The sequence below is a fragment of the Schistocerca americana genome, chromosome 6, assembly GCF_021461395.2.
Source record: "Schistocerca americana isolate TAMUIC-IGC-003095 chromosome 6, iqSchAmer2.1, whole genome shotgun sequence".
NCBI classification, from domain to species: Eukaryota; Metazoa; Arthropoda; class Insecta; order Orthoptera; family Acrididae; genus Schistocerca; species Schistocerca americana.
The window spans coordinates 296,859,127-296,872,983 of NC_060124.1; the positions used below are offsets into that span (position 1 = coordinate 296,859,127).

The 13,857-nt window shown below is 34.5% G+C and overlaps 1 protein-coding gene across 1 annotated transcript in view; it reads left to right on the plus strand.

Moving 5' to 3' along the window:
- LOC124619644 (beta-galactosidase-1-like protein 2) overlaps positions 1-13,857 on the plus strand; it is a 93,489-nt gene that overhangs the window by 30,987 nt on the left and 48,645 nt on the right. Inside the window, exon 3 of the mRNA XM_047146172.1 lies at positions 11,407-11,592. Coding sequence (XP_047002128.1) covers positions 11,407-11,592 — 186 coding nt within the window. The remainder of the gene's footprint in view (positions 1-11,406; positions 11,593-13,857) is intronic.

Genomic DNA, 13,857 nt, shown 5'->3' on the forward strand with positions numbered 1-13,857 from the left:
TTCTACCATTCCTAGACCGGCAAGGGAACTTGCTGTTCCAACAGGACAATGCACGTCCGCATGTATCCCGTGCCACCCAACGTGCTCTAGAAGGTGTAAGTCAACTACCCTGGCCAGCAAGATCTCCGGATCTGTCCCCCATTGAGCATGTTTGGGACTGGATGAAGCGTCGTCTGACGCGGTCTGCACGTCCAGCACGAACGCTGGTCCAACTGAGGCGCCAGGTGGAAATGGCATGGCAAGCCGTTCCACAGGACTACATCCAGCATCTCTACGATCGTCTCCATGGGAGAATAGCAGCCTTCATTGCTGCGAAAGGTGGATATACACTGTACTAGTGCCGACATTGTGCATGCTCTGTTGCCTGTGTCTATGTACCTGTGGTTCTGTCAGTGTGATCATGTGATGTATCTGACCCCAGGAATGTGTCAATAAAGTTTCCCCTTCCTGGGACAATGAATTCACGGTGTTCTTATTTCAATTTCCAGGAGTGTACATATATCAGAACATGGCACTCAGATTTTCAGAACTGTAGAACATTCTGTCACAAGACAATTGATACAAAGTCAAAACTACAACATTATAATAATAAACTATGGAAAGAAATCAGAGATAAGGTAAATTACTAGAATTACAAATTGCAAGGTTAAATCCATAAAGTCACACCTTCAAAATCTTCAAAAGAGAAGAAAAAAAATTCAGAGCCTAAGTGTATGATGAGTGCACCAACTTGAAAAACTCACAACAATGGGTACAAACCAGAAGAAAATACTCAATCATGAGTAGGAATATAGCACAAAATCAATCAGTCACATAAACCAGAATATGCAAGAGTATGTTGACTCATGGAAGGACAAAATAATAAGAAAATATTAGGACCTAAGCTTACAATATGTGTAACAACCCATAAACCCAAACCACACCAGGTATAAACCCGCAAAAAAAAATTCAACATAACAAAATCAATAAAGTTCATATTCATATCAATAAGTTCAATCATATGTAAAGAGTAGTTATAATAAGCACCTATCCTTAATCAATAGTTGCACACTCTCCTTGAGTACACACACACAGTAGCGATGACCAGGGTACCCAAACCAGAGTTAAGCATGAGTTTGCCCACAACTCAAGTTCCAATGAGATGCAATATTGCAGTACTCAGGATAAATACAAGTAAACAGAGTCATAATTAGCTTTGAATTATGACATAATCATGTAACTTGAGGACCATAGTCAGCATATGAAATCAGACATGTATACATCTTGTTATACTGTCTATACTAGTAAATGTCTTCCACACTATTTGTTAATTGTTCATACAAACTAACCTATGTACATAGGGGCTTAGAAGAATCGGTTACAATTGATAACCAAAATACATACTGATTTACAGTTAGATAATCTAATGGGAAATTTATACCTCTACTTGAAAAAAAATGTACATTTATGTGGAATAACATTGTCTTTGGCAGTCTTGGCTACCGATTTACAAATCTCAGTAACAACACTGATGTAGTTGACAGATGCTTGAGTACATTACTCAGCACCTATGATCTCTTGTAAGTTGTCTGGACATCAAATACTACATCCACACTGTCTTTACAAGGATTTATACACATTACTGGTATCATAACATTGCTTTGGGTAGTCATGTTGTCAGGTAAAGATTGAACGTAATGAATGGATTCCATGACACAACAAACATCACTTGTTGCAGAAGGAACACAAACTATATTACTGTCAAAATTACAATTCCTGGATAGATCCTCTTTCACTTCATTTCACCAATTTGGATACAAATTTTGACTAACCACAGGTAACTTATTCCAGAATGCACATTTATCTATGTTGTCATTAATCTGGCCCCAAACAAACTTTGCACTTAGCTGCCTTGATTTCAGACTTGTAAATCTTTCTCACTTTCATGTACATTTCCTTGTCAGCATTATTGTGCTTGGACCTATCATGATAGAGTAGCATTCTGATTCTTATTCTACTTAGATGTGGGGTGTACCAGCATTCTAGATTTTGTGGTTCAGTGTAACGATTTTGCTTTGATATTTTCTGGCAGCATTCAGGACAACATGCTTCAAAATTTTCAGTTAACTGTTCTAGAAATTTGGTAGTAGATTCATTTGCACCTATGGTGGTTATTATTTTGGCCCATTTTATTAAATTCAGTTTACTTATCAACTTGTTTAACTTTGATTTGTTAATTGGTCTTATATTTTTTCTATAATCTGTGTAAGTTTTAGTTGATTTACTGTTAAGAAGTGTCTGAGCCATAGTCACTCATGATCTGAAATGCCTAGCTTGATTGTGTTGAATTCTGTTTTGTTTAGACGAAAATTACAAATTGTGTTATCTAGACATGCTTCCTGTCTTGTGGGTTTGTCATTTACACAACTGAAGTTAAGAGATCTTAATGTGTTTAGCAAGTGATCAACCTTTCTATTCTTAAACCTAATGTCTATATTGATATCACCAAATATTAGTACTCTGTAGTTTTTGTATTTGTGTAGCAAGAGTATCAGTTTCTCCAGCAGCTCCACAAACAGGTCTTCATTGTGTTTTGGGGGACGGTATACTGAAGCTATTATAATTTCTTGGTTTGGTAACATTATGACTGCAGCTTCAAATTTTGCTTCTATGCACAGTCCACTTACATCTATAACTTCATAGATTAGGTTCACACTTTCATTTCATTTTTTCATTTTTCATTTTATTATCTTCCTGTATATCATTTACATGATGTAGGAATTGTCACAACAAAGGTATCATACTAGTACAAGTACTACAGACACAATAATGGAATATCACTTTCAAGACATTTCTTAAAAGTGCAAGTTTAGACATACAAATTAAAATTTTTGGCAATAAATTTACACACAATCAAAGTACTCATCTACGTCATAGAAAGTTTTGCTTAAAAGGTAATTTTTAAGTTCAGTCTTAAATTTTACTTCATCTATTATTGCCTTCACGTACACTGGCAGAGCATTGTAGAGTTTTATTCCAAAATAACTTACATGCTTTTGGGTTTGTGTTGTCCTTACCCTTTCTACATACAAATTCTTACGAGTTCTAGTATTATAATTATGGCAGTCCTCATTTGTACGTAGATTTTTCATATGTACTCTTGTACACAGAATGCTTTTAAAAATATACAGTGATGGTATTGTGAGTATTTGCAGTTCTTTGAAAAGGGGCCTACAATGAGTTCTTGGAGAGTTATGTGTTATGATTCATACAGCTCTTTTCTGAAATTTGAAGATATTTGTTAAGCTTGATTTAGTTTTACCCCAGAACACTATGCCATAAGACACGATGGACTGAAAGTAAGCAAAATACACTAGTCTAGTACAGTCTATTTTTAACATATACAGATACACCACCATGTTTAATACTTGTGCTACAGTAACTGGCTGCCAATTCATATCCAAATGGTGCACTTCATTTTAGTTCCCTATTGCTGAGCCAGTGTTTATTTATCGAAATAACAGTGCAGTTTAAGTTTTCCAGCCAATACTGAAGTTCATGAAGTTTGTTCTTATGAAACTCCACATAAATATGTAAGAACATTACACTTGTACTTATCATACTGTGGTTTTGCTGTAGCCCTTCAGCAAAAAATCATTGAGATTGGATGGAACTGCTGCTTTCCTCTTCCTCAGTATACGACCATCTGATGAGTTTTCCAATGTTGACTGCTTCTTCAGATGGAATGATGATGAAGTTCTTGTCTTGTTAAGGGGAAGAGTGGCCGATAAATATAGACTATGGATGGAAGTCTGTTGCTAAGGCACAATACTCAAAATTTCTGGGTATCTGCATTGATGAGAAATTGAATTGGAAGAAACACGTCAATGATCTGCTGAAACGGTTAGGTTCAGCTACTTATGCTATTAGGGTTACTGCAAATTTTGGTGATAAACATATCAGTAAAGTAGCCTACTATGCCTATTTTCATTCACTGCTTTCATATGGCATCATATTTTTGGGCAATTCATTATTAAGAGAGAACGTATTCATTGCACAAAACCATGTAATCAGAATAATAACTGGAGCCCACCCAAGATCACCTTGCAGACATTTATCTAAGGAACTCAGGATATTCACAGTACCTTTGCAATACATATATTCACTTATGAAATTTGTCATTAATAACCCATCCCAATTAAAAAATAACAGTGAAGTGCATAGCTACCATGCTAGAAGAAAGTATGATATTCACTATTCTGGAACAAATCTCACTTTGACAATGAAAGGTGTGAATTATGCTGCCAGAAAAATCTTTGGTCATTTGCCAAATAGCATTAAAAGTCTGACAGATAGCCAACCAACATTTAAAAGCAATTTAAAGAATTTCTGAATGACAACTCCTTCTACTCAATAGATCCAATTCTTAGATATGAAGTATTAAATGTAAATAATAGTAATAATAATTAATTAATTAATTATTTTGTGTAAAGGAAACTTAATCCTAAAGTGACACATTCCACACCATTATGAGATATCATATTAATGACCTATAGAACAGCCCGCATCTCGTGGTCGTGCGGTAGCATTCTCGCTTCCCACGCCCGGGTTCCCGGGTTCGATTCCTGGCGGGGTCAGGGATTTTCTCTGCCTCATGATGGCTGGGTGTTGTGTGCTGTCCTTAGGTTAGTTAGGTTTAAGTAGTTCTAAGTTCTAGGTGACTTATGACCACAGCAGTTGAGTCCCATAGTGCTCAGAGCCATTTGAACCATTTGAACCTATAGAACAAGGATTAATTTATGTATGTATGTATGATGATGAGTATCATGTATTTGTGGAGATTAAGGAAGTTTCAGTTATTTGTGAATCATGTTGACAATACAGATAAGGTAAGTGATGACATTGTAAGTGAGAATCATGGAATACCAATCCAGGCAAAGCAGTTTTTTTTATTAATGTCATGCAGAGTAATGATCCAAACAGCAAACGTCAGTTATATATATATATATATATATATATATATATATATATACTGAACTCAGTGAATAAATGCAAAGTTGTATGGGAAATTATTAAAACAGAAACTAACTGTGATGATAAATTATACAAGACACCAATTCCACCTGATATTCTAAATGCACATTTTGTCAGTCCTCAATCAGATAACAGTGTACTGGAGAATGTGAGTAAGACAGAGGCACTGCTGCCAGAAATGAACAGTAAGCAGACAGACAGCTTTCACTGGACTTGTGTAACTGAGAAGATTGTCAATGAATCAATAGCTAAGCTCAGTAATTCTAGAGCAGAGGATTACTATGGTCTCTCAAATTATGTTATTAAATACACCAGAAAACAAACTGTTATGCCACTGACTAAAATAATCAACAAAATTTTAATTGAAGGTAATTATCCAGAATGTTTAAAAATATCTGCAGTTAAACCAGTACATAAGAAAGGAGATATAGCATCACCAGATAGCTATCGACCAATATCATTTATACCCATAATATCAAAAATAATAGAATACTGCATGCATAAACAGATGAGTCAATATTTTGAACATAATGATATACTCACTTCCTCATAGTATCGTTTCAGATCTAGCCTTTCTACAGTCAAGGCAGTATGGTAGCAAAAATATGTAATTGTTTTGGAAATAAAGATATTATCTGTGCAACACCATTAGACCTCAGGAAAGCTTTTGATATGGTCTCCCACAATATTCTCACAAAAAAAAACTCTACCACTACGGAGTGAGAGAGAATGCTCTATGCCGCATGCATAGATTTATCTGCAGTTGCATCATGTGATGCAGTGCTATGTGCTGATGACACAACACTCATCACATGTGGTACCAATCTTTAAAATGTGCAACACAGCATGGCAGTGGCAATGGAGATGTGCACTACGTGGTTTGAGGCAAATGTGCTGCAGAAGAATGATAGTAAAACTGAAGCTATTGTATTCAATCTGAACGCTCCAAAACAGTAAAATTATTAGAATCTCATATAGATCAAAAGCTCAGCTTGGATACCCACACAGGAAAGATACGTGGCAAATTGGTACAGGCCATATATCTGCAGTGTCAGTAAAGGGCTTCTGTTGTATGCATACTTTGCATTCTTCCATTTGCACCTGAGTTATGGAATACTGTTATGATGCAATTCTGTAGGCTCAAAATTAGTCTTTAAATGACAAAAGAAAGCCATAATGTACATAGCAGAGCTTAGCCCATGTGAATAATATTGAGATTATTTCAAGAAACTAAATATAATGACAGTGCCTGGCCTGTATATTTACAACTGCCTTCGTTAAAGAGAATCTGAGTAAGTTTAACTTAAGGAGAAGAGTTCATGACCATAACATAAGAAGTGGACATACAAGTAATATGCCATATGCTAGGCTTGCAAAGACATATAACAGCTACAAATATCTTGGTCCTGTCTACTTCAACAAATTACCTGGAAATGCATACACAGTACCAGTAAATAAATTTAAAACTAGTCTTTCAAGGTGGATCGAAAGTAAAGTAATTTACTCTGCTGAAGAGTTCCTTGAGCATGTAACAATGACCCACTTTCCTTATGAGAATGAACTATAAAGTAACTGCAAACTATACATTTGCCACACTGTGCAACTATTTTATTACTGTTTCATGTACTTATTGATAATTATCTGTTTGATTATGTATTTGTCATTCACTGAACTATGTAGTTCACTTATCTTGTATTTGATCTGTTAGGAAACTTTTTATTGTTATTGACATTTGCACAAATACGTATTGTATCCATCGTGGATTATTATATTGTAGTTAACATTTGTCGTGTTTACATTTACATTATTATTATTATTGCAATTATTATTATGTAAACTCTGATGACACCAATTGCATGTAAATATGCTTAATGGTGAAATAAAGCATCTGTATTTGTATCAATGGTGTTATGCCATTTACTGTACAGAATTATATAAACCATGTTTTCTCAAAATTTAGTGAGAGTCCATTTGCAGAGAACCACTTAATAATTTTCTGAAACTCATTATTTGCAATTTCCTAAGCTGATTCTTGCTTCTTGGGTGTGATTACTATACCTGTATCATCAGCAAAAAGAACTAGCTTTGCATCTTCATGAATATAGAGTGGCAAGTCGTTAATATATATTAAGAACAATAAGAGAGCAAAGACTGAGCCCTGTGGGACACCATTCTTGATACTTCCCCAGTTAGAGGACTCTCCTGGTTTTTGCAGACTATCTGTACTGTTAATTTCAACCTTCTGCATCCTTCCAGTTAAGTATGAATTAAACCATTTGTGCCCTGTTCCACTCATACCACAATACTTAGCTTATCCAGAAGAATTTCATGATTCACACAATCAAAAGCCTTTGAGAGTTCACAAAATATCCCAATAAGTGATGTTCAGTTATTCAGTGCATTTAATATTTGATGAGTGAAAGCATATACAGCATTTTCTGTTGAAAAGCCTCTCTGAAAACCAAACTGCTATTTTGTTAGTACTTCATTTTTACAAATATGTGATGCTACTCTTGAATACATAACTTTTTCAAGAATTTTGGATGAAGCAGTCAAAGTGAGATTGGGTTGTAGTTGTTACCATCAGATCTATCCCCTTTTTTATGCGATGGTTTAACAATAGGGAATTCAGTCTATCTGGAAAAATGCCCTGTTTCAGTGAGCTACTATATATGTGGCTCAGAATCCTACTTATTTGTTGGGAACAAGTTTTTAGCATTCTGTTAGAAAAGCCATCAATTCCATGTGAGCTTTTACTTTTGAGTGAATTTATTATTTTCCTAATTTCGGTAGGAGAGGTGGGTTGAATTTCAGTTTTATCAAATTGCATAGGTATTGCCTCTTCCATATAGTGCCTTGCATTTTCTAATGAATAACTGGATCATATTTTCTCTACAACACTTAAAAAATGATTATTAAAAATGTTTTCTATTTCTGACTTCTTGTTAACAAACTTTTCATTTTGTTTGATAGAAATACAGTCTTCCTGTGCTCTTGGTTTCCCAGTTTCCCTTTTCAAAATATTCCAAATAATTTTAATTTTATTATCAGATGTGCTAATTTCAGACATAATGCACATACTTCTGGACTTTTAATAACTTTTCTTAATACAGTGGAGTAGTTTTTATGATGTTTCACTGTTTTGGGATCATTACTCCTCCTAGGTGTTTACAAGATATTTTTATCCCTTTAGTAAGCCAAGGCTTTTTACATGGTTTCTTGCAATTATATTTCACTGTTTTCTTAGGGAAACTGTTTTCAAATATACTCACAAAGGTATCATGAAATAGGTTAAATTTTAAATTAGCATCATGTTCCCTGTACACCTCATCCCAGTTTGTTGCAAGCTTTCCCTAAAATTTTGAATTGTCAAATCGTTAATGGAACGCACTATTTTGGAGGACTGTTTTGGCATTACTGTATGGAGCTATATCATATACTGTAACTAGCTGTGCATCATGATCAGACAGACCATTCGTAACAGGAAAAGCTTTTATTTGATTAAATTTATCTTGGTCTATGAAAACATTATCTCACAGTGTGCTGCTTTCCTGTACCACAAAATATATTTAAAAACCTTTTCTCGAAAATTTGATATGTTCCCCAACTTCTCTATCAACAATACAATATGTGCTCACACAAACTCAATTCTAGGAATGCCAAACAAGAAAAAATATCATTTTGACATTTTCGATGATCATGCAAAGGCCTTTGGTTGTGTAGATCATAAAATTCTGCTAAGGAAACTAAAATGGTGTTGCAGTAAATGTCTTCTTCTTGAATGAATAAAACGTTATCTTAACTATAGAGAATGAGAGGCCAAGTTAGTAAATGATTAAATTCAGAGAGGGAAAACATTCAGCATGATATGCTGCACGTTTTGGTGTTTGGCTCACTCATGATACTGGTCTGCATAAATGATGTACTTGAGACATTGAAGAACTCTTCAAAAATGAAATGTTTTATGATGACATGAACAAATTGACAAAAGGCCCAAACACATCTGTGCCAGACACAACCAGGAGAATGGTGGAACAAGCTTACAAATGGTTCACAGACAACAGTTTTAACACTTTATAGTACAAAAATTATATTATGTAATTTTTAAAGAAATAAAAATAATTTACATATACCTGAAATACAGTCAGTGGCTCAATGTTAAAGTGCCACCTAATAGATCCAAAGGTCTCAGGTTCAGTCTGCAGTCAGTCCTAGACTTTTTAGCTGTCACTTATCACTTTTTTGACCTCTGGCAATGTTTATTAATGTGAAAAATACTTAGCTGCACTGTGATTGAGAGGTCAATTTAAATTGTACGTCCTCTTATATCTGGTTGGGTAAGTCAGTTTGAAGGTCAAAGGGAGGCAACAGGATACCACCTTCAATACCACCATGCTTAGTAAAGCACTGTGACATGCAAACCAACCTTCAGTTTGATAACTCCCTTACTTACTTACTTGTTTACAAGTACCAAAAGGAATAAAACAAAAAAAATGAAAATTACTGCTTCTATGGGCAGTTCACATTACCATTATCTAGGTGATTATACATGCGTTTTATATGTGTCTATTGATGGTACTACTCTTTGACCACCTGAAGGCTCCATGTATGAAGTTCTTGGGTATCCAAATGGATAAATAAACTGAGGTGGAACCAGGACGTGAACAGGCTAACCAAAAACTCAGTTCTGTCTTATTTCTCATTGTGTTGACCTGAAGACAGGATCACCTGAGTGCTGTGTACACTTTCACTAAATTCTCTCCTATGGAATAATTTAATGGGGTGTTGCAACTAAGGTGAAAGAAGTATTTATTCAACAGAAAGGTGCAGTAAGCATAGAGTGTAGATGATGACTGAATATCTTGCAGAAGCCTCTTCAGGGAGTTAGGTGATCTTGCACATACATTTCAATACATACACATCCTAAAAGTATTTGTGGTTAAAAACAAGAGCAAATTTAGGAAGAACCTTGCAAGTCACAACCACAGTACCAGAAATAGAAATAATTACCATATCGACTATACATCAGTCTCTGGGGTAGAGAATGAAGTTTTATATTTTGGTGCAAAAGTCTACAAGAGATTGCCAGCAGACATTAGGCAGAAAATAAAACATCACAATAATTTAAAAAGAAAGTAGAAGAATGCCTCATTAGGCATTCTTTCTTTGCAGTATTAGATAAAACTGGCAGCTCGGTAGTGCAGGAGGAGAAAGCGGATCTGTAGCTTTTTTAAAGTAGCACTTCTCACATACATATCACATATAAATTAAAATAATCATTGTTAGAAAATATAATATGGACAAATAAAAATCTACTCATGGAGGTGCGAAAAAATTCATATAACATCCACAAACATATGAGTTTATGGAAACAGTGCCTCCTACTTCTGGCAGAAGGTTTAAAGAGAAAAGAAGACAGATGAAGAAAAAAAAACTGGTGAGGTTTAGGAATGGGAAGAGTTATGGAAAAGTTGCTCAGAATGGTGGATTAGGGAAGGCTTATTGGACTGGATAAAAAGGAAAGGTCAGTTGTTGTTGTCTACACCAGATGATATTTGAAAGCTAGAGACCTTTCAGGTGGGAAGACAGAGTAGTATACAAGACAGAGTTTACTGAAAAAACATCATGAAAGAGACATAAGATCAGAAAACTCAGTGCATTATACATTGTAGATATGCAGATAATGCCACATTTTGCATCTTCTAATAGTCTTAATTGTAATATTAATATCAGAGAAAGACAGAAGGGCTGTGTAAAATAGATTGCCCCTGCAAATGTTTAGAGATATTAATGAAACCCACAAAATAAGCTAACATATGCAAGAGCCACAAACTGAATTTTGTGAATAAATGTACTTGTTTGCTAAGTAGAAAATTTTCTCGTGTTATTGTGTCAGGGAATGTATTTAACACTTGTACCACAACTGATGCAAAGAATTTATGAAAGACTGATAAGAACATGTGAATCCTGAGGTTTACGTAGAGTGCTTTATAAATAGTATATTTACAGGTATCCAGAAAGGTTCAAAATTTAATTTGTGTAACATTTTCATGCCTGATATAGTTGTCTCCTGCATAATGCTTTAAGTGATGGTACCATCTGTCTTTGCTGTCTGGAATAGAAGAAGCTTCAGTCTGGTTATAATTAAAAAAATGAACCATTTATTAAACACATAAAATATTATATGAATCCCTTGCTAAAACTAACACAGCTTTATCTGATCTCACATATCAATGCATACCTTTTAAGGAAAACATTACATGTGACATATCAGCAATACTGAAAAATTTTTACGCCTACATTTCAAACTTTTCATTTTTCATTTTATTTGTGTTTATAACACAAATTTCTGTAACATCAGAAATAGATGGTCTAAATGCCAATATGTTTTAGGTATGTACCATGGAACTTACATGAACCTGAAGAGGGTGTTTATGACTTTGGAGATGGGGACAGAGAATTCTCTCCATTTTTGGATCTGGACTTATTTATTCAAAAAGTTTATGAAGCCAATCTTCTGATGCTGATACGACCAGGACCATACATATGTGCAGAGTGGGAATTTGGTGGATTACCAAGGTACTATAAAGTTTATGATTACATTGTTACTGAATTATGATTATCAGTATACAATGAAAACGGTACATTTATATAATGTTGTTGAAGTAAAAATGTGAAAGCTTAATGGTGAAGATTCATGTCAAGTCAAACTTTGAGTAAGACTAGAACTCAACTCTAATTTGAATATTGACCTGAAGAGTATGAATCTGCATCTCAACCAGCCAGACATGACCTATAGATTAACAACTAGTTGCAAGAGGAGTAGAGACAACTGCATGTCATTTATAGGCATCATAGATTGAGGTTGGACACAGAACTAACCCAGCTTAAATTTTGAGTTGAACAAATGGATCACCAGAAAATAAATTTAAAAAAATCTTTATTGATGAAAAATCCAGGGTGCAACAGCAACATAACTACTTACATGCGGACAGATCACAACTCACCAAATAACTTGCCAAACACTCTTTATTTTTCCCTTTTATTTCCCCCTCCTTCCCTGTCTTTGGGTACTTTTCTGCTGTTTAGCGCATCTCCTGTCAGCAGAGTAGTGCTCTATCTTCTAAAGAACTGAATTTAATTCATAATACAGAACATGTATAACTGTACAGAGTACATGAGCTAAACTTATGTAAAGCAGAATATGCCTCAGTAACATCCTTCATGCATGACATTTCCTCAGTTAGTTACAAAAATGTAAAATTTGTGAACTAATGACTACCATTAAAAATACAGATTCTGTATGCAATATACAGAAATATAATAGAAACACATAAAGGACATCACTTATTTTCAGTGTAACACATATTTACATGAATGAGATTAAAGGCACTTAAGTGAATTTAGTATCTGACTAAGCCACAGTCCTCCATCATATCCATGCCCCTAGTTATGCTATTCACACAGACATCATAGGAGAACCTATGGTTGAGGTGTTCTGAAATCATAGATTGAAGCATCAGAGACAATCAGAGTCTGAGTCAGGCCTGAAGGTGTGCTCAGGTAACCTAATGGTTTTGGTGAGAGGTCACAAAAAAGAATGAAGTTTGAATTGCTGCTTGCACAAATTTTCAATTCTCATGTGACTCTAATTTTTGACATTCAGATAAAATAAACATAAGAACCTGTAGCGTCTACTAGTTCATAATATTTTAACTTGTGTGACAGTTAAAAGCTTTAACCAAGACCCCATGTTTTACTTCTCTTTTTGTGAAGTGGCTTGACAACAGCTTGTTTAAGTCTGTCTGGAAAAATACCACTACAAAAATGTTATAATATATGTAACTCAATATATTATACAGTTCAGCTGAACAGCATTTCATTATTTTAGTGGCTTTCACATCTAAATAATCAGCAAATATTTTGAAATAGTTGTCATTGATGATTAATTTGTTGATTACTTTTGGGTAAACACACAATAATTTTCCCTAAGAAGTTTTGAGATTTTTATTTGACAGACTGTAGTTAGGTAGAGTATTTGTTGTAACTTCTGTAATTAATTTGGGAAGTCCAGACACAAACTGTTAGTTTCAGTCTCGCAGACTGTACCCCCTTTCATCTGTAAATTTTTATGGCTATAAACAATTGTATTTTTGTCTCTGCTTTTGATGCTCAGTATGTGGAAAGATGTTACATGCCACATATTCTAATGTCTAGATTTACTGTTTATGTAAACTATCCCATTTTAAATGTAAAGTTTATTTAATTAAGACCTAATTGAGTACAGCAGAAGCGCATCCATTCAGTTTCTCTATTTTAAAGATGATCTACTGACAGATATTATACTAAGGCAGGTATTTCATATAATTTTGCTAATCTTTGCACAAAATCAGTTGTTCTTATTCATTATTTAACTGTCCTTTCAATTTTGCTCTTACTTTTATCTGTGAAATTATACACATTTTTTTTTTCTTTGCAAGTGTCGCTGCTTTATATATAAATTGTCCTGAGAAAGCATACTTGTGAAGTTTCAAGAACCGGTTTGACTAATGGCTCTAGATTCTAGAATATACTGCAACTCCCTATGTACCACTCACATAGGGATCATGAGGACAAGATTAGCTTAATTACAGCATACACAGAGGCATTTTAACAACCATTCTTCCTGTGCTCCATATGTGAATGGAATGAGAAATAACACTAATAACTGGTACAATTGGATATACCCTCTGCCATTAACTTCAGATCGGTTTGCAGAATATAGATATAGATGTGACATATAAAAATAATGACCTGTGGGAAATGTGAAAAGGACAGTTTGCTACCTACAACATAAAGGAGAAA